General features: G+C 42.0%; 1 protein-coding gene across 1 annotated transcript in view; it reads left to right on the top strand.

The window, feature by feature from the left end:
• Positions 1–478: 478 nt before the first annotated feature.
• Positions 479–20,966, top strand: part of NCAPG (non-SMC condensin I complex subunit G) — a 40,517-nt gene continuing 20,029 nt past the window's right edge. The window contains exons 1-13 of the mRNA XM_073342434.1: positions 479–734; positions 1,177–1,289; positions 2,122–2,328; positions 3,901–4,129; positions 4,915–5,060; positions 6,278–6,362; positions 8,381–8,573; positions 14,281–14,430; positions 16,384–16,524; positions 17,522–17,645; positions 18,278–18,367; positions 18,552–18,731; positions 19,269–19,379. Coding sequence (XP_073198535.1) covers positions 1,179–1,289; positions 2,122–2,328; positions 3,901–4,129; positions 4,915–5,060; positions 6,278–6,362; positions 8,381–8,573; positions 14,281–14,430; positions 16,384–16,524; positions 17,522–17,645; positions 18,278–18,367; positions 18,552–18,731; positions 19,269–19,379 — 1,767 coding nt within the window. The 5' untranslated portion in view covers positions 479–734; positions 1,177–1,178. The remainder of the gene's footprint in view (positions 735–1,176; positions 1,290–2,121; positions 2,329–3,900; positions 4,130–4,914; positions 5,061–6,277; positions 6,363–8,380; positions 8,574–14,280; positions 14,431–16,383; positions 16,525–17,521; positions 17,646–18,277; positions 18,368–18,551; positions 18,732–19,268; positions 19,380–20,966) is intronic.

Below are 20,966 nucleotides of genomic sequence, written 5' to 3'. Positions count from 1 at the left end.
CCAGATGTAACAAACATGGTTAATGTGGTACCCCCCCCCATTGACAGCTTTGGGGATCTGCACCAAGTGGTAGGGGTGCTGGAACAGTTTTCATAATGGGAGTGCTGAGAACCATTCAGCCAAATTATACTGGAAACCACGTCAAGCCAGGGGGCGGGGCAGCATCCCCGACCCCCTTCGTTCCAGCAGCCTCTCTGCCGGTGTAGCGTCTGCTCTTCTTCCCCCAGAAACCCAGCGCCCCGCCAGCCGTGCCCCACAGGCTGTGTGAAATCCGGCTGCGCCCCCTCCCGGCTGCTGCCCGCACCGCCCCCCGCACAGGCGGCTGTTCCTACGACTGGGTCCCCTCCCCCTCCCGCCAGCTCCCGGCTGTTCTACTACTGCACTCCCTCCCCCGGCTGTGCCGACTTCCCGGCCCGCTCACCCTTATCCTGGCTGTTCCTACGACTGCACTCCCTCCCCCGGCTGTTCTCACTGCTACACGGCCCGCTAGCCCGCACTCTCCCGGCTGTTCCTACGACTACTCAGTCGCCCGGCCGTTTTTGTAAGGGCCTCCTCCCCCTTCCTGCTTTTCGCTCTCCGACCGGAATTCTCGCGAGACTGCTCGTGGCGCTCGGGAGAAATTTGAACTCGGTAACGGCAGCAGCGCGGGAGCTGTGGCCGGGGCGCGAGGCCCGGAGCGGGGCTGACACCGACCGACGCGATAGATCAGCGCTTCCCAGCCCGGGGCCCGGCAGGTGAGAGGCGCCCGCTCCCCTGGGCGGGGGCGGGTGTTACCGCCTGAAAAACGCCCTGGTGGCCCCCGAATCCCGCGTCCTGGTCCGACCGCGCGAGTCCCCGGGGTCTCGCAGCTGCCGCCCCCTCCCCCCTTCCTTCCGCACGGGCGGAGCGGCGCTGGGGCGGGGCGGGGCGGTGCAGGCTCCTGCATCCAGCACAGCCCCCCCCCCCCGCCCCGTGGGTATGCGTGGGGAGGGTCAGTCGAAACGACTTGGCGAACTCGACACACATTCCCGAAGGCGTTGGGGGAACTCCCCCTTAAACTCCTCGTTGCAACCAGTCCCCCAGCGCTGCCGCTTGGCCCGAGTGGTCCGTGGGCATGAGCAGGGCTGCGCGGGCCTTCTGGGCCCTGCAGCGGCCCCGTTGTGTTCCCTGGGAAATGACGCGCTCGTATCTCCCCAGCAATGGGAGCGGAGAAGAAGCTGCTGCAAATCAAAGATGCGTTCGAGATGGCTCAGAAACCTCATCAGAACCATGCAAAGCTAGTGGCAGCTTTGAAGCGTACCTACAATCAGGTGAATATCCTCCTAGGGATTGTCCACACGAGGAACAGAGGTGGAGGGAACACACTTTAAAATGCTGATTGAACTAAGGGCCATCGCCAACCTCCACACCTTCCATTCTAAGTGCAGCTTGTGCTGCTTCTGTATGGCCTAGTGGATAGAGCACTGGACTCAGGAGACCTGGGGTCTAGTCCCAGCTCTGCCACTGGCCTGCTGGGTGATCCTGGGCAAGTCACTTCCCTGCCCCGTGCCTCGGTTTCCTCATCTGTAAAATGGGGATAATACTGACTCCCTTTATAAAACATTTTGAGCTATGTGGATGAAAAACAAACTAGGTATTATTATTATTTTTTACCTTGCTTTCTCTAACATGCATAGCAGCATGTACATTAAAAAAACCTAAAAACAAAGCTCTATCAAAAAACAGTGCACTACACTGCACACACAATTTTCCCCCAGGGAAGAAGATGAGAGAGTATGAACTACATATGACCGATGTTACTCACATTGTCTAATGCACTATTGGAAAGTACTCTGGCACTACAGAGATGAAGTGGTATATGAACCTCTATAGACTAGTGTAGACACACCAAGTTGTAGTTTTAATGTTTTAGCTTCTTGAGCTGAACTTACAGGGGAGACTAGAGTTCAAACTATGGCATAAATTGTGACAGCTCAATTACTAAGCAGGACATTGTGCTGAAAGCACATTGTGCAGTGGATCTGTGCTTACAGTTTTAGACCTATAAAGACCTAAATGGGAGCTGCCTATCTGAGACACAACCTCTTTTTTGTGATTCTGTCATGGAAAGATTGCTAACATTCTGTATTTGATGTATTTCAGCTGAAGGATAGGATGGTTTTTCATGAGGAGTTTGTTCATTACCTTAAGTATCCTATGATAATCTACAAGCGGGAACCAGCAGTGGAACAAGTGATAAATTTTGCAGCTAAGTTTGTTACTTCATTTGATCAGCTGGGGAAAGAAGATGGTAATGAGGAAGAAGAAGAAAACTCACTTCTGAGTTATTTGTTTAATTTTCTGCTTGAGGTACCATGACAACATTTATCAAGTTATTAATGTGATGGTGAAATTTCCATCTAAGAGAAAATCTTGGCATTGTAATGTACTTACCAAGTGAACACTATATAAATCTATGGCTTGATCTAAACTTTACCAGCGTAGCTAGGATAGGGGAGTAATTTTTTTATTTTTGCCTGAAGTAGCTATGCCCGTAAAAGCCCTAGTGCAAATGTGCTCATATCTGTATAAAAGTTCTTATACCAGTATCATTTATGCCAATTCTCCAAATAGGAATAAACTGTACTGATATAGTATCAGAGGGGTAGCCGTGTTAGTCTGGATTTGTAAAAGTGGCAAAGAGTTCTGTGGCACCTTATAGACTAATAGATGTGTTGGAGCATAAGCTTTCATGGGTGAATACCCACTTCGTCGGATGCATGTAGTGGAAAGCAGTTTCTCCTCCCTTGATGTTCACACCTCAACTGCTAGAAGAGGGCATCATCTTCCCTGATTGAACTAACCTTGTTTTCCCTAGCTTGATTCTTGCTTGCATATTTATATCTGCCTCTGGAAATTTCCACTACATGCATCTGACGAAGTGGGTATTCACCCACGAAAGCTTATGCTCAATACATCTGTTATAGACTAATAGGTCTATAGTTCAATCAGGGAGGATGAGGCCCTCTTCTAGCAGTTGAGGTGTGAACACCAAAGGAGGAGAAACTGCTTTCCATTAAATGCATCCGATGAAGTTGGTGTTCACCCATGAAAGCTTATGCTCCAACAAATCTGTTAGCCTATAAGGTGCCACAAGACTCTTTGCCGCTTGTACTGATATAAGCACTGCCATACAGATATATTATGGCTGCACTAGGAAAGTTTTGCTCGTTTAAGTATACCAGTGTAGTTAAATCAGCAAAACTTTCTAATGTAGATCTTGCCTAAATAGGGCATTCATTATTGTACTATTATTATTATTATTTTAATGAAATTTAAGTGTTCCAATAACAAGAAATCACAAATAGAAGTATGTTTGCTTTTGAAATTGGTAGCTTCAGAAAACTACAAAACTTGTTTTTTGAGAGGGGACTGTCTATGTGACTACAATGGCCAATCAAAATTGGTAATACTAAAAGAAAATGATTCCCTCCCTCCCTTCCCCCCCCTCCCCCATTTTCAAAGAACAATCAGCTCTTCATATTCAGTTTTGGTTTATTGGGGGCTGTGAGGAAGCATATTATAGTTAGTGTTGTATAATACTTACTAGGAAATACTTGTTCTTTTACAGTTTAAGGCCCAAATCCTGCAAAGACTTTGCTTAATTTTACTACCGTGATTTCTGTGGGACCACTCACAATAGTAAAGTTAAGCATATGTATAAGTCTTTGTAGATATACAGTCTAAGTTGTGATTTATTGGCTCTAGAGTAAAAATGTGTATTTGTTGTGTACCCACAGTATTAAGTAGCTATACATCAATATGTCTGTGTGATGTAATAATGAGGGAAAGTTATACATGATGTATAACTTGTTTATTATATCGTAATTGTGGTCAAAATCATAACCCTTTGGTCACTGTCTTGATAACTTTTGTTTTTAGTCTCACAGTGCGAACAGCCATGCTGTTAGACTTCGAGTGTGCCAGCTTGTTAATAAGCTTTTGGGAAGTATGCCAGAAAATGCCCAGATTGATGATGATCTCTTTGATAAAATTAATGAAGCCATGCTAATTAGACTGAAGGATAAGATTCCAAATGTGAGAATCCAAGCTGTACTGGCATTGGCTAGACTTCAGGATCCCAGTGATGAGAACTGTCCTGTGGTTAATGGTGTGTTTGTATATCTTTTATAATCTTTGCTTTTAGTAAGCACAGTTGACTTAATCTCTTCTAAAATTTTCTTTGTAAGCATTGACTAAACCTGAAATACTGTACAAAAATGTAGCTGTCATTTGTTTATTAATTCTAGCAATGCAATTATATGTGGATATGGATATATATAAATAGGATAGAAATTCTTTGAATCCGTAACATCTAAAATTTACTTAACATATTAAACTAGTTAATCTAGTAGCATAAAGGGCCATACAGTAAAACACAAATAAAAATAAAAAATAAAGATGTTAACTGAATAGACTGCTAACCCAATATTGCACCATCAAATAAAAGGCATTTTAAATGCCCACAAAAGGTTGAGAGAAGTGAGATTTAACAGATAAAGTAATGCAAAGTAAAAAATCAGAATAAGCCTGCCAAAACAAGTGGGCTTTCTGTTGTGCCTGAAGTCAGCTGGTGAAGATTGCAGTTCTTGGTTTATAGGGGAGAGTTCCACAATCAAAGACCCTGAACTGAAAGTTCTGCTTGAGGCTTGGTCTTGAGGGAAGCTGAGGCCTGGGACCCTTAACTGACACAAAAGGTCATTGCTTGTTATAGTTAGGGCTTAGAGTGTTCTACAAAGTGCCTACAGCATAAGGGTTGTACAGAGAGAATTTTTAATTGATTTGAACTATTTCTCATGTTGTGTTTGCAGGCATCTCGAAGATGGGTTTTATCTTATGATGATGATGAATATTTTTTAAGAAATGCAATGCTAATGACTGATATTTTCTTTTCAGTTTACAGCGCTTTGCTTGAAAATGATTCAAGTTCAGAAGTGAGACGTGCAGTGTTGTCATGTATTGCCCCATCAGCGAAGACTTTGCCAAAAATTGTAGGCCGCACTATGGATGTAAAAGAGGCTGTCAGGAAACTGGCATATGAGGTAAACCGGTCTCTTAATTTCGGTTCCAAGGCTTTAAGAGATTTGGTATATGTTTTTATAAAGCTTATAAGGTATTTCCAGTAAGAAAAGTAGCTAAAATGGGTAGTGTGTTCAGTTACCAGAAAAGTCACTGCATAAGAGAGTGATACATTAAAGGAATCTTTCAAGTAGCATCTCCTGAACCTTTAGAAGTAGTAGTCATTTTTTTCATTCATGATATAACCTTCATGGAGCTTCATTGTAAAAGTAGTGTATGGTAGAGTACATGGGCTTGCCAGCTCTTCAGGAACAGAAAGCATAAATAGTCCATCCCCTTACTACCTATTAGTCTCTCTCTACCCATCCACAGGTGTGGCTGTGAATCAAACTTTATATCTGTATATATAGCTATTGTTTCCTAAAACCTGGCTATTGGTGTTGGAGTGGTACTTGTTTGGAGTGTGCTTTTTGTACTATTGTAATACGAATGACTAGTAATAGTATTGTGGTAGCACTCACATGTGCTAGGTGCTGTTTAAAACACAAAAGAGAAAACACTTCCTGCCTCAAAGAGCTTACAGTCTGAAGGAAAAGAACCACATACAAGCAAAATATTTGGGATGATTAACAAATGTTAATTATATTTTAAATAGTTTGTCTGATAGAGTCCCTCAACAATCTAACTTGTTTTTGGGCTGAATCCTCATATTGGTGGACTTGGAAGAAAAAAAATTGGGTTTAAGTAATGTAGCAGTCTTGTTTCTATCATTACAGACACGTTTGGCTTCTCTGCTTAGTGCTTTAAAGGGAAGGTCACTCTTATTCAGAGTGTTACTTGTGAATCTTTTCCCTTAAGCCAGGAAGGAAAGAAGACTTAAACTCCAATTCTGCACTGAGAGCTAAGCAGAGCTGTGCTGAGGAAAAATGAAGTGGTGGGGTGGGGGGTGGAGAGAGGTGAAGGGGCGGTCTGGTTGCTCAGTTATGTTAAGGATCATAGATATCAGTGCCTTATTAGTGTGTCTAGGATTCTGGCAAGAGGGCTGACTTATAGTTGCTGTGGAAGCAATAAATGAATTTTTTTGCTTTGTGTGTTTAAATTCTTAAATATTCTATTAGGGTTTTTCGCATTCAGAACCATAAAGAGAACTTGAGGTGTTGAATTTCAAGTTGCTAGATGTAATTTGTAGACATGCTTTTGATAGTCAAATATCAATGTCTGTTTAACTTTTTTTTTTAAGGTTTTGTCAGAAAAAGTTCACATGAGAGCTTTGTCCATAGCTCAGAGAGTAAAACTACTGCAGCAAGGACTTAATGACAGATCTGGTGAGAGAACTATTTGAATTTCTGAGTGTGTTTTGGCTTATTTATTCCATTAAATGTTTGTTTTTCAGGTATTTAAAAAAATACTCTAAAAGAAAATGCAGAAGATATAGTATAAAAGTAATATGAAGGCAGAACACTACAGGCTATAGGTACATAATAGAGTTCAGTTAGGGCATAGAGGATTTCAGGGAGTCATACAATGTCACAGTTTTTTTTTATATGTGTAAAATGTGAACAGTTTAATGCAAAGTTTTGTATTGTGATTTTTACTAGGTTTTCTTAGGGTTGCCAGGTGTCCGGTTTTCGACTGGAGTGCCCAGTTGAAAAAGGACTCTGGTGGCTCCGGTCAGTACTGCCGACAGGGCTGTTAAAAGTCTGGTTGCACGCAGGCAGGCTTCCTACCCAGCTCCATGCAGTTCCTGGAAGCGGCAACATGTCCCTCTGGCTCCGAGGCGCAGGGGCAGCCAGGGAAGCACCACTTGCTGCCCCCTCCTGGAGCGCCGGCTCTGTAGCTCCCATGGGCCAGGGAACACCTGGTTGCCTCTGTGCCTAAGAGCCAGAGGGACATGTCGCCACTTCCAGGAGCCGCCTGAGGTGAGCGCCGCCCAGAGCCCACACCCCCTCTTATGCCCCAACACCCTGCCCAGCCCTCTCCCACACCCAAACTCCCTCTTGGAGTCTGCAACCCAACCCCTTGCCCCAGCCCGGAGCCCCCTCATGCACTCCGATCCCCTTGGCCCCAGCCTAGAGCCAATTCCTTCATCCCCAGCCTCACCCCCTCCCAACCACCAGGCCCAGCCCAGAGCCCCTTCCCATATCCCAACCTCCTCATCCCGGCCTTACCTCAGAGCCCTCATCCCCAGTCCAGAGACCATGCCCTGGCACAGAGCCCCCTCCTGCACCCTAAACCCCTCATCCCTGGGCCCACCCCAGAACTCGCACCCCCCAGCCGGAGCTCGCACCCCAAACTCCTCCCCCAGTCCGGTGAAAATGAGTAAATGAGCGAGGGCGGGGGGAGAGCGAGCGGGGGAGGGGGATGGAGTGAGCAGGTGGCGGGGCCTCTGAGAAGGGGCGGGACAGGGCAAGGGTGTTTGTTTTTTTGCAAATAGAAAGTTGGAAACTCTAGTTTATCTAGATATACTGAGCAGAGTAAACTCAGTCCATAACTTTACCAAACATTACACTCTAAGTATGGTCATTAGATCTGATGCTAAATTCAGAAGAGCAGTTCTGCAATCCTTGTTTATCTAGCTGTAGCTAGGACTTCTCAGACCTTCCTATTAAATTGGGAAATGCTAGCTATGTACCACAAGTAGGTCTGTATGGACACAGATTTAAAAAATGTTACTTTATGGTAATTGTGTTTCTTCAAGCTGTTTTATCCATGTCTTATGAGTATCTCTGTTCCCACTCCTTTGGAGTTCATTTCTTTTGATATTTGGAATGTCTGAGGGAACCGAGAGGTTGGGGCTGTTCTGCTGTATGTGGTCTCATGGGGGGGGAGAAGAAGCACAGAAACATGCAAAACACAAGCATGGCCAGCATAACACTGTTGGTTAAGAGATTGTAATCTCACACACATGCTGTTTGTGCACACCACAAGTGGGATCCACACAGACAAAACATCTAGAAGGACTACAGTTCTCATAATAAGAACATAAGAATTGCCATACTGGGTCAGACCCAGGATCCACCTAGCGCCGTATCCTATCTTCTGACAATGGCTGGCCCAGATGCTTCAGAGGGAATGAACAGAACAGGGCAGTCAGTCAGAGATTTAGGGACACCCAGACCATGGGGTAACATGATCATCTTGACTAATAGCAATTGGTGGATCTGTCCACCATTCCTTAAAGTAATGTAAGTAGCTGCTCTTTTTTTCTACAGTAGTACTATGTCAGTTTTTGTTTCCTTATGGTCTTCATGTATGCATTAGTTTCTAATAACCCCAGAGTACCAAAAGTATATGGGAAATGTACTTAATCCTGTGAATATAGATTCAATTCTTCTATGAATAGATGCTGTTAAGGAGGTGGTGCAGAAGAAACTTCTTCAAGCCTGGTTACGGTTGACTGAGGGGGATGTCTTAGAATTGCTTCATCGGTTGGATGTAGAAAACTGCCCCAAAGTGGCTGTCTCAGTGCTTAATGCCATGTTTTCATTATCTCCACTTAATGACTTAGTTCAAAATTGCAAAAACCTTGATAACAGGTATGTAAATCAGCTCTGTGTATCTAAAAGGTTAACATTGTTCAACTTTCAGCATGGGATATCAGTTTATTGGGGTCTTTTTAATGGGAAAGGAGAAACTGTTCTGTGTGCTGGGAAATGAAGTCCATGAACATTATAGTGATTATTACGCATTTGACCTTCTTTAATGTGTCTTTTTTTTTTTTTTGATTCTGAACTTGGCCCTTTTAAATAACAAAGTTTAAAACATTTGAGCCAAATCAGCTGGGAGAATTTTTTAAATAGAAAAATTTCAGTGATAATTAGGAAGTGTTTAAGAACATGTTGTTAGGCAAAAGCCACAATTCCACTACTGAGAGAGAAGACTACACTGGTTAACAGAACAGCTTGGCTTACAGGGGAAGTTCAAGCAGAAATACAAAATAATATACAGCAAAAGGAAAAAAAAGGGGAAGTTGATAGCAATGAATGTATAGTAGAAACTAGAAATTGTAGAAAATTGATAAGGGAAGCAAAAGGTTACAAGGATAACTCTATAGCAAGCAGAGTTCAGGAGCATAAGGAGGTGTTTGGTTTTTTTTTTTAAGTATTGGGAGCAAAAGGAACCTTAACAATGGTAACTGTCCTTACTCAATGGAAGTGGCAGAATTGTCAATAGTGCAGAAGAGCTGGAAGCGTTTAATAAACGGTTTTGAATTTGGGGAGAAAAACAGATGATGTCATATTCAATGAGGATGAAATACTTTCATTCCAATAGTAGCTTAGGAGGATATTAAACAGCAACAACTAAAGTTAGATTTTTTAAATCAGCAGCTCTGGATAACTTGCATCCAAGAGTTTTAAAAGAGCTGGCTGAGAACTTCTCTGGATTGCTAATACAGGGGGTCCCCTGTATATATCGGGGTTTCTTTATTGAAAAGGGCAGTGGATACCGAAACCATGTATATCGGAGAATAATGGAATAAGGGGGGATGCATTCACAATGTCACCACGCTCGCCTATGACTGCTCTTTTCGCCTAAACTGTACCTTTTTACAATGACAGGTTATACAGTACACATTTTACGCATAAAACATTGAATAAAATAATATAGAACCCTACTAACACCGTTCAAACACATAGAACATTTTAATAAAATAATGCAGTATAAAGGTGTCAGTTATGCTAAACTTAGGTAGGAGTGGCTGACTTTTCCGTGGCTGGCTTTTTGGTTGCAGAAGTCTTTAAGAAGGATTTTATCGACGTCTGCCCTCCTGCATGAATCTTTGAACGATAAAAAGAAAAGGAGTACTTGTGGCACCTTAGAGACTAACCAATTTATTTGAGCATAAGCTTTCGTGAGCTATAGCTCACTTCATCGGATGCATTCAGTGGAAAATACAGTCAGGAAATTTATATACACAGAACATGAAAAAATGGGTGTTATCATACACACTGTAAGGAGAGTGATCACTTAAGATGAGCTATTACTGGCAGGAGAGTGTGGGGGAGAAAACCTTTTGTAGTGATAATCAAGGTGGACGATTTCCAGCAGTTAACAGGAACGTCCAAGGGGCGGGGGGGATAAACATGGGGAAATAGTTTACTTTGTGTAATGACACATCCATTCCCAGTCTCTATTCAAGCCCAAGTTAACTGTATCCAGTTTGCAAATTAATTCCAATTCAGCAGTCTCTTGTTGGAGTCTGTTTCTGAAGTCTTTTTGTTCTAATATTGTGACCTTTAGGTCTGAAATCGAGTGACCGGAGAGATTGAAGTGTTCTCTGACTGGTTTATGAATGTAAATATAATTCTTGATATCTGATTTGTGTCCATTTATTCTTTTACTTAGAGACTGTCCAGTTTGACCAATGTACATGGCAGAGGGGCATTGCTGGCACATGATGGCATATATCACATTGGTAGATGTGCAGGTGAACGAGCCTCTGATAGTGTGGCTGATGTGATTAGGCCCTATGATGGTGTCCCCTGAATAGATATCTGGACACAGTTGGCAACGGGCTTTGTTGCAAGGATAGGTTCCTGAGTTAGTGGTTCTGTTGTGTGGTTGCTGGTGAGTATTTGCTTCAGGTTGGGGGGCTGTCTGTAGGCAAGGACTGGCCTGTCTCCCAAGATTTGTGAGAGTGATGGGTTGTCCTTCAGGATAGGTTGTAGATCCTTGATGATGTGTTGGAGAGGTTTTAGTTGAGGGCTAAAGGTGATGGCTAGTGGCGTTCTGTTATTATCTTTGTTGGGCCTGTCCTGTAGTAGGTGACTTCTGGGTACTCTTCTGACTCTGTCAATTTGTTTCTTCACTTCAGCAGGTGGGTATTGTAGTTGGAAGAATGCTTGATAGAGATCTTGTAGGTGTTTGTCTCTGTCTGAGGGGTTGGAGGAAATGCGGTTGTATCATAGAGCTTGGCTGTAGACGATGGATCGTGTGGTGTGGTCTGGGTGAAAGCTGGAGGCATGTAGGTAGGAATAGCGGTCAGTAGGTTTCTGGTATAGGGTGGTGTTTATGTGACCATTGTTTATTAGCACTGTAGTGTCCAGGAAGTGGATCTCTTGTGTGGACTGGTCCAGGCTGAGGTTGATGGTGGGATGGAAATTGTTGAAATCATGGTGGAATTCCTCAAGGGCTTCTTTTCCATGGGTCCAGATGATGATGTCATCAGTGTAGCGCAAGTAGAATAGGGGCATTAGGGGATGAGAGCTGAGGAAGCGTTGTTCTAAGTCAGCCATAAAAATGTTGGCATACTGTGGGGCCATGCGGGTACCCATAGCAGTGCTTCTGATTTGAAGGTATACATTGTCCCCAAATGTGAAATAGTTATGGGTGAGGACAAAGTCACAAAGTTCAGTCACCAGGTTTGCCGTGACATTATTGGGGATACTGTTCCTGACAGCTTGTAGTCCATCTTTGTGTGGAATGTTGGTGTAGAGGGCTTCTACATCCATAGTGGCCAGGATGGTGTTTTCAGGAAGATCACCGATGGATTGTAGTTTCCTCAGGAAGTCAGTGGTGTCTCGAAGATAGCTGGGAGTGCTGGTAGCGTCGGGCCTGAGGAGGGAGTCTACATAGCCAGACAATCCTGCTGTCAGGGTGCCAAAGCCTGAGATGATGGGGCGTCCAGGATTTCCAGGTTTATGGATCTTGGGTAGCAGACAGAATGCCCCAGGTCGCGGTTCCAGGGGTGTGTGTCTGCGGATTTGTTCTTGTGCTTTTTCAGGGAGTTTCTTGAGCAGATGGTGTAATTTCTTTTGGTAACCCTCAGTGGGATCAGAGGGTAATGGCTTGTAGAAAGTGGTGTTGGAGAGTTGCAGAGCAGCCTCTTGTTCATATTCCGACACATTCATGATGACAACAGCACCTCCTTTGTCAGCCTTTTTGATTATGATGTGAGAGTTGTTTCTGAGGCTGTGAATGGCATTGTGTTCTGCACGGCTGAGGTTATGGGGCAAGTGATGCTGCTTTTCCACAATTTCAGCCCGTGCACGTCGGCAGAAGCACTCTATGTAGAATTCCAGTCTGTTGTTTCGACCTTTAGGAGGAGTCCACCCAGAATCCTTCTTTTTGTAGCCTTGGTAGGAAGGTCTCTGTGGGTTAGTATGTTGTTCAGAGGTGTGTTGGAAATATTCCTTGAGTCAGAGACGTCGAAAATAGGATTCTAGGTCACCACAGAACTGTATCATGTTTGTTGGGGTGGAGGGGCAGAAGGAGAGGCCCCGAGATAGGACAGATTCTTCTGCTGGGCTAAGAGTATCCTTTTGGTACGATGTCCATCTGTTTGCATTTGGAAAGGAAGATGATGTCTGTCTGTATCCGTACGAGTTTTTTCATGAAGTTGATAGATTTCCACTTCATACGGCTAAATGCAGTGCCTTGCATAATGACAGGTTTCAGAGTAACAGCCGTGTTAGTCTGTATTCGCAAAAAGAAAAGGAGTACTTGTGGCACCTTAGAGACTAACCAATTTATTTGAGCATAAGCTTTCGTGAGCTACAGCTCACTTCATCAGATGCGTTCAGTGGAAAATACAGTGGGGAGATTTATATACACACAGAACATGAAAAAATGGGTGTTACCATACACACTGTAAGGAGAGTGATCACTTAAGATGAGCTATGATTGGCAGGAGAGCGGGGGGAGAAAACCTTTTGTAGTGATAATCAAGGTGGGCCATTTCAGCAGTTAACAAGAACATCTGAGGTACAGTGGTATGTCCAGGAAAACCCAGATATATGGTAATCCTAGATAAGATAATACCTTTTTTTTGGACCAACTTCTGTTGGTGAGAAAGACGAGCTTTCAAGCTTATACAGAGCTCTTCTTCAAGTCTGGGAAACATAATGAGACGGTCACAGCTAAATGCAACATGGAACCTCAAAATGTAATTGTAAACAGAATCATCACTGAGCTGGTGTCTATAATGGGCTACTGCGGGGGTTAGTTCTTGTCCCGATGCTATTTAATATTTCTATCAATAACCTGGAAGAAAACAAGATAATCACTGATTATATTTGCAAGAGTGGAGTGGTAAATAATGAAGAGGACAAGTCACTGATACTGTGTGAACTGGATTGATTGGTTTTGTGGCTGCAAGCAGACCATCTAGGAATAAAGACTGTAGGCCATACTTACAAGATGTGGGGGGAGTCTATCGTGGAAAGCAGTGAAACTGAAAAAGACTTGGCAGTTATGTTGTTTAATCAGCTAAATGTGAAGTCCCGGTGCGATGCTGTGACTAAAAGGGCCATTGTGGTCCTTGACCCTATAAACGGGACTATAGAGTTTGAGTAGGGAAGTTGTATGTGTAGGACCAATGTATCTTGAAAGATGCATTATTGTGAGTGAGGGGTGTTGATCATCTTAGAAGTGGAGCAGCTTTTGCATCTTGTTCTGACGGGGTCTGGTGCTGCTTTGAGTTGGTATGTCCTGGTCTGTGGGGAGCTTGCTTCTGATGATGAGGTTGAGGGGTTGTTTGAAGGCTAGAAGGTGGGGTTCAGGAAAGAAGTCTGCATCCTGAAAGAGAGATTTCTGCTGCAACAGTGATCAACACCCTTCACCACACACCTTTCAAGATCCATGGGTCCTACACATGCCTATACAACATGTGGTGTACCTCATCCAGTGCACTAAATGTCCCAGTAACTATGTGGGTGAAACCAAACAATCACTACACTCTTGAATGAACTCAGACAGGGTGTTTTTATCTTTTATCATTTTCCTATTACCTGTGGGTGAGCATTTTTCACAAAGTGATTACTCTGTATCTGATCTCTGTCCTCATTGTCAAAGGAAACCTACACAACACTTTAAAAAGACAAGCATGGAATCTTAAATCCATAATATAGCTAGAAACGAAAAATTCTGGACTGAAGAGTGACACTGGATTTATGGCTTATTACAACAACCTATAACCCACTAACACACCTGCCCTTTGTGCACACCTGTGACTGGCGGGGTGTTAATGGGTTGGCTTCACCTTGAATGGTCCCTTGAAATGTATGTTAACTACTTAAGCTAAACAATCTCTCATCTTGTACTTAGGTGTGACACTGAGTACCTTTCCCAGACCTGAAGAAGAGCTCTGTGTAAGCACAAAAGCTTGTCTCGTTCACCAACAGAAGTTGGTCCAATAAAAGATGATATCTCACCCATCTTCTCTGTCTTTTAGGTTTCTAATATTTTTTAACTGATCTCAGCAGGTGTGTGTGTGTGTGTATTTATTTCTATTTTTATTTTTAGGAAATTGATTCCAGTGGAAGATCTAACTGCTGAGAGTGCTTTATATTGGAGATCCCTTTGTGAGTATCTAAAATCAAAAGGGGAGGAAGGTGAAGCTTTGATGGAGCAGATTTTGTCAGAACCTGCCACATATGCAGATTATCTGTTGAGGTAATTTTATTTAAAAATGCTTAATTACCACTAATGTAGGAAAAACTGCTGAGAATATTTCTTAGGGGTGGTCTGCACGACAGATTTAGGTCAGATTATGTCAACCAACTCTGTAAATGTCTATACTAAAACGTGTAGTACAGATTACGTCAATTTCATTCTGTAAGTGTCTATACTAAAACGTAGCTCCCTCTGATGTAAGTCACCCACTACATCGACTTAATTCCATCTCCGCAACAGGTGTAGTGCTTAGGTTGATGTACTTAGGGCAACCCACTGTCTACTCCTGGCGGGAATTCTGTGCCACTGCGTGTGTGCATAATTAAGGAGCCGCACATAATTTAAATTTTTTGCGCAGAAAAAAGCTGCTGCTGGAATGTTGCTGTAGTTCCACCTTTTTCCCACCAGAGGGTACTGTACTGCTAGAACACAGCAACAGCTCCCAGCCAGCTAGGGAAGAGAGAGCCTTTCTTCTTCACTCAGCACCTGCCAGGCCAGGTCATGAGATGGGGCTATGGGGAGGGAGACAGCATGAGGCTACTGGAGGGTTAGACGGGCTCATGAGGGTTAGTGGAGAAGGACAGATTGGGTCAGGGGCTGAATCGGAGTGGAGCTGCAGCCCCACATGGGCAGAGGGGGAGGGAGGTGCAGAGCTACAGGGGGAAGGGGATGGCTGAGTGGGGGCACAGAGACACATGAGGAGGGGGTGCAAGGACACATGGGGGTGCAGGGGTAGATGTACCTGACTGAATTTGACAGGCTAGGGGTCAGCCAGGATCTGCATGGGGGAAGCTCCCTAACCATCTCTCCCCAGCCCCCCAAAAACCCTGTTTCATACTTTACTCACCTATACCCAACAACCCTTCAATTTCACACCCAGGCTCCTTCACAGCAATTACTTCCCTCTCCCTCAACAACTCTGTTACCCCTGATTCCCCCTGCACTGCTTCTGTGGGGTGCAGGAAATACGGTTCTGTATTGTAGTGTAAATGAATTATTACTCGAAGTTCTGTATTAATATGTCCAGTAAAGAATCTATTTGTTAAACATGTTCTGAATCTTTTTTGTTGTCTGTTATTGTTACAGACATACTTGCTGAGAGGTATTTTGAAATAAATGACCAAAAATAATTGAAATTGGTGTGATGATATTGTATTATGTTGGCAAATAAAATATGCAGTATTTGGAAATGTTGTGTGCAGAATTTTTATTTTTTTGTTGCAGAATTTTTTGGCTCAGAATTCCCCCAGAAGTAAATGTTAGTGTAGACACTGTGTTACTTACATTGCCTGTTGGCTGTCACAGCTGGAGCCCTCCCGCCCTGGGACTAACCGCCTGGACTGTCAACCCTACGTGGTGGGAGAGGGCTGTAGCTGGAACTCCATGGGCCTGAGAGGCTCCAGCTGTGAGTTCTGCTGCCAGGGGCTAACAGCTTAGGCTATCAGCCCCAGGATGGGGGTGGGGCTCCGGCTGTTAGTGCCCCCACAATGCCCCACACAGTTAAGTTGGTGAAAGTGCTCCTGGTGAGGGCATGCACCGCCAACAGAAGGAGCATAAGGTGGACATGAAACACCGATTTAGTTACCGAGGTGGCTGAACGTTGACTTAACTTAAGTCGACTTAATTTTGTAGTGTAGACGTGCCCTTAGCTTTGACTGTTTAAGATTATTGAGGTGCATCCCTTCCCTATGTTACCCAATGCATACCGTAAAGAAACTGGCAAATTGGTATGCATATTAGAGGATGGGGATGAAACTATTAATTTACTGTTCTTTGGAAACATTTTTTCACAAATTGAAGGTCATCAGTTTTATATCTGACCCTGTTTCCTAACTTTTTCATCCTGTAAAATATAAACCATTTTGTTACACAGAAGTAGGAAGGAACACTTTTTTGTATTTTGACTTTGCAACAGGGATCCTGCATTTAATGACGACTGTCTTTTTTGTTCAGTTACCTTCAGAACATGCCAGTTTTAAGTGAAGAACAAAGGGAAGATTTTTCGTGTATTGAAAACTTGTTGACAAAAGAATTTATAGGTCAGCAGTTGATTCTTATTATAGGCTGCATGGATACCACTGAAGAGGGAGGAAGGTAAGCTTTGTAAAATTGTATGCGTGTACAGGTTTGTTTTACTGACTTCTTGGCCTTTACTATGGAAAACCGCTTGCTTACATCTAGAATGTACTCCTAAAGAAAAAAATGTCAGCCAGTCAAAATATTACAGTTCTGTGCTGATTGGAAAAATGTCCTCACCTTGCTTAACAGGATTGCTTCTGAGTATATTCAGAGTCCTAGCTGCTTACTTCAGTGGAACAATACATTTAAAATACTTCTGTTATTAATGCAGACCTAGTATCACTGTGGGAGAGTGAATTCATTTCTTTTCCGTTCTGACTTGCTTATAATCAAGAGAATTGTTGATTAAGTTCCAAGTAAACAGCCTCTTCATGAACTGTGATGTCAGAAAGAAAAAGGCATAGATTCCATTTTAGATTTCAAGCAGATTTTACTATTTTAATTGATTAATTAAAACCATTTTTACCTGCAACTTGAGCAAACTTGACATGGAAGTACTTGAGAGAGAATAAGCTTGAAAACCCACAATGACACATTTTTCCTTTTTCCAGGTATAACTGCACATTAATTAATATTGCAGGTGTGACAGTCTTGTTTTGGTTTACTGCATTGTGCAGGCATTGAAGGAATAAAGTTGTTTTGTACTATCAGACTACTGAAGACATTTTGCTTTGAGTTTTTAATTAAAGAACTGAAATAGAAGTGCTCTTCACTAATTATAAACAATGAGTGCTACTACTCCTCTCACTTTTATTTAGATAATAGGTCACACTTCATAGAAAATTTGGTGTCAACTGGTGAAAGCAGAAGAAAATAATATTGAGTTAAAAAAATTGAATAATGCATGTAAATACTGTTCAGCTAAGAACAATCTAGTACTTTACTAGCAAATGTCTTTCAAAATAAATAAAGTAGATTAAATCTTAGCTGTTGAGTGTTTTCCCAGTATTTTAAGAAAGGAGGGTGTAATTTGAAAAACAGTAACACTTTACTTTTTTTAAAAAAAACACAGGAAGCGTCTACTGGCTGTCTTGCAGGAGATTCTTATTCTACCTACTACTTCAACATCCCTTATATCTTCACTTGTCGAGAGATTGCTCAGCATTATCAAAGATGATGACAGGAGAATTCATACTGTAAGTAGTTTCAGTTGTTCTAGGCCATGTGACACACAGCCTTGACAGATTATTGTAGTGGAAGTGACAGCAATCACTATAGTTACATTTGCAAAAACATGCCATTCTGGTCCTCTGTTCCAGTCTTGTCTCATTTTCACCATTCACCTTAAGAGATGTGAACTCTGAAGTTAAATAAGCCATGTGCACGCCCACAACCTGGAATGTGTGCTTTCTGAACATCGATGGATTGTTTTTGAAAATACGACTAAATTTAAAAAGTGGTGCCCTTTCACAAACTGCAATATTTAGTGTCTCCTAACTTGGCAGATCTCAACCAATTTTTGACCAGAACATGCACAAGCCCTTACTCCTTTTTTTGAAGGCATCAGTCCTTTCTATCGCATTTGCAGACTCAGCTAGCTACCAGGAAATTCTAGACCTCTTGCATGGTAGGGCAATATATTGGCAAAAATTGTAGTAGTTTTATCTATTAAAGAAATCTGTCTCCTGACTAAAAGCTCAGGATTTATGCAGAGGGATGATGCTTTTTTAATGTTGAAAGTCCAGGTATATATGGTATATAGGATCTGAGAGTCAGACCAATGACAACAAGCGGTATTAATAGCAATAACTTTTGCATCCAATATTAGGTTGCAGAAATTATCTCAGAGGTTCGTGAGCCTATTGTTACAGTTGACACTCCTATAGATGCAGCTGAAATAAGAAAGCAACAACTTAAGGTAAATGAATTTTAGGTAACTTACGGGAAATGGATACAGTAAACCCTTAAATTTATGTACTTTTACAGACAGTACACTTAGTATATATGTGCTACTGACTAACTGATTTAGATAGGTTACCATTTATTTTACAGCTAATAAAAATCAGTTACAGTGTTGTGACTTTCATTTTCTTTGTATTTAGCTGGCTGAAATAAAAGTGAAACTTTTGGAAACAAAAGAAGCTTTGGAGGAATGTGTTACTCTGCAGGATTTTAATCGTGCGTTGGTGTTAAAAGAGAAAATAACAGAGCTGGAATGCATTAAGAGTGATCTGATAAAAGAAGCAGAACAGCCTGAAATTAAAGAAATGCGTGTGGAGAAGGTTCTACTTCCTTTCTTTCCTTCCCCTCCCAGCTTCCGCCCCCCCAAAGTGCTGGTCATGTTTTGATATCAGTGATATTTTAGTTCACTTTGGTTTTCAACAGGTGAACAGGCCTGTCTTATTTAATATCTTTTTTAAGCTGTTAACAGGCATTTCATTGTTTTTCATCCAGTTGTCCATGTTTTGTATTTAAATTTCAAATGTAAATTATAATATACTCTATCAAAAATGCTTTACAATATAACTGCTGTTTTGTGCAGTTTATGTACTTTGAGGCTATAATTAAAACTTTATTTTATAAAAGGGTTTTTATCCTAGCTAAGTGCTCCTAGCCTTAAGTGAAAATTAATGACAAACGAACCACAAATTCAGCTAACTGTAGTTCTATTTCATTTTCAGTCCTGTAGGTGGATATATCATTCTTCGATAGTCAGAATATAGTGTAAAGAGAACATTTTACTTGCATAGAAAATATATGATTATCTGTTTGTTTTTCTTTCTCCCTTTCCTGATAAAGAAAATCTTTTTCTCTTAAAGAATGATCCTGAAACACTACTGAAGTGTTTACTGATGTGTTATGAACTCCTCAAGCAGATGTCCCTTTCTAAAGAAATAGGCCCAACAATGAATGGGATCATTGAATCCTTGGTATGTGACAATAAGTAGTACAACTTTACAAGTATAAAAGATAAAATGAAAATAGAAAGATTCTTAAGTATCATGGAAAATGGTGTAGTTCTTGTAATGCACCTTCACGCTACATTTCTTGTAGTTGTCAATTTCTTTGTGTATATATGGGTGTCTCATCTTCTCTGTCAACATCTCAATCTCTGCATTTTGTTTTGTGTGTGTGTGATGTATTTTAGTGTTCCTTTATAAGCTAATTTAAACAGCATTCTTGGTATTAATGCAGTAAGCTGAGAAATGCTGTTTTGGTTTGCTAAACATGTTCGTTCTTATACATAAGTTCCTGATATACTGGTAGATGGGTGTTTACTTAGTTCTTAGTCAACTAAATTGCCAGCCAGGAGCAACTAAACTCTAGTAAAGTTTAGCACTGTACATGGACTTTTACTATTGTGTTTGTGTTCCCTTTCCTAGTGTCTGTTTTTTGTGGGAGTGTCACATCAGTAGTGCCTCTGTTTGCTAGCTTTTACTCTTCATATTTACTTTTATCTTTGTAAATAGATTCAAAGCAGAAAGAAACCATAGCAGTTCATGCTACTGCTTCTAAGCTGCTCCTTATGTTGAAAGAGGCTGAAATGTGTATTTCTGCCACCTAGGTCAAGATAATGAGTGCTGAGATTCCTTGTAGGAAATCCCAGTAGAAGTTGAAGCCCAACTTTTTTACTGAGAAACCAATTCAGTCTTGCTCCCATTTCAGGGATGCCTGTATACACTCGACCTATCTAGTAGCTGACCTTAAAATGGCTGAAGCTGAGCCCTCAAATGCTGCAGGCCCTTTTATTTGTGTTGATGAGATACTTTGTTCCTTTTTCCCCTCTGGTTGTTAATACTGCTGAAGATTTATGTGGAGTGAAATGGTTCTGTGTTGAGGTATATAAAAAAGGCAATTTCAGACTTACCAAATCTTTCTCACGAGGTATGCTGCTCAACTCTAGTAGTTTTGATTATGGGATTTCAAGTTGAGTGCTTTGGATTGCCTGAAGTCCCTTTATCTGTCAGTCTGACCAAGAAACGTGTGGAAGAAATAAGTTGCATTGAACCAATGGCTGTGTTACAGAAGCTGGTGTTTTTTGGTATCTGTTCTATCTCTCCATCTGTCCAGAGTAATCTTTTACACAGTGGTCTTTCTCTAGAATTACAACCATTAAATATTGTCAGTATAAGTCAGTATTGTGATCCATGCAATCTCTCTAGCGAGAGAGGTTTTTATTTAAGTTAGTAGTTTCTTGTGCAGTGTCTCCTGTGTGTCCTTAGGTGGTTGCTTCCACTCTTTTACACTGATCTTCTGGGCCAGAGGAGTGAGTTTGTTTGAACTTGTATGTTTGTTTTAGTGTGCGAAATTCAAGCCATTTTCCTAGGCTGGTCATCCCCTTGTAATGACAATTAGATGAGGTGGGCATCAAAAGTAAATCACCAGACAACATGTTAGTGTGGGTCGTTTGAGTTCCTTGTGGTAGGGCTGGTGTGTGCTTGCAAGTGGATTTCGATGTCTGTGAGAGAAGGTGATGTATGTAGTTGTGTGGGTTCACTCTGTATTTTCTGTGATTT

Source organism: Lepidochelys kempii, chromosome 4 (genome assembly GCF_965140265.1).
Source record: "Lepidochelys kempii isolate rLepKem1 chromosome 4, rLepKem1.hap2, whole genome shotgun sequence".
Classification (NCBI taxonomy): Eukaryota; Metazoa; Chordata; order Testudines; family Cheloniidae; genus Lepidochelys; species Lepidochelys kempii.
Note: the sequence above shows the minus strand (reverse complement) of the source record. Positions and strands in the feature narration are given on the sequence as shown.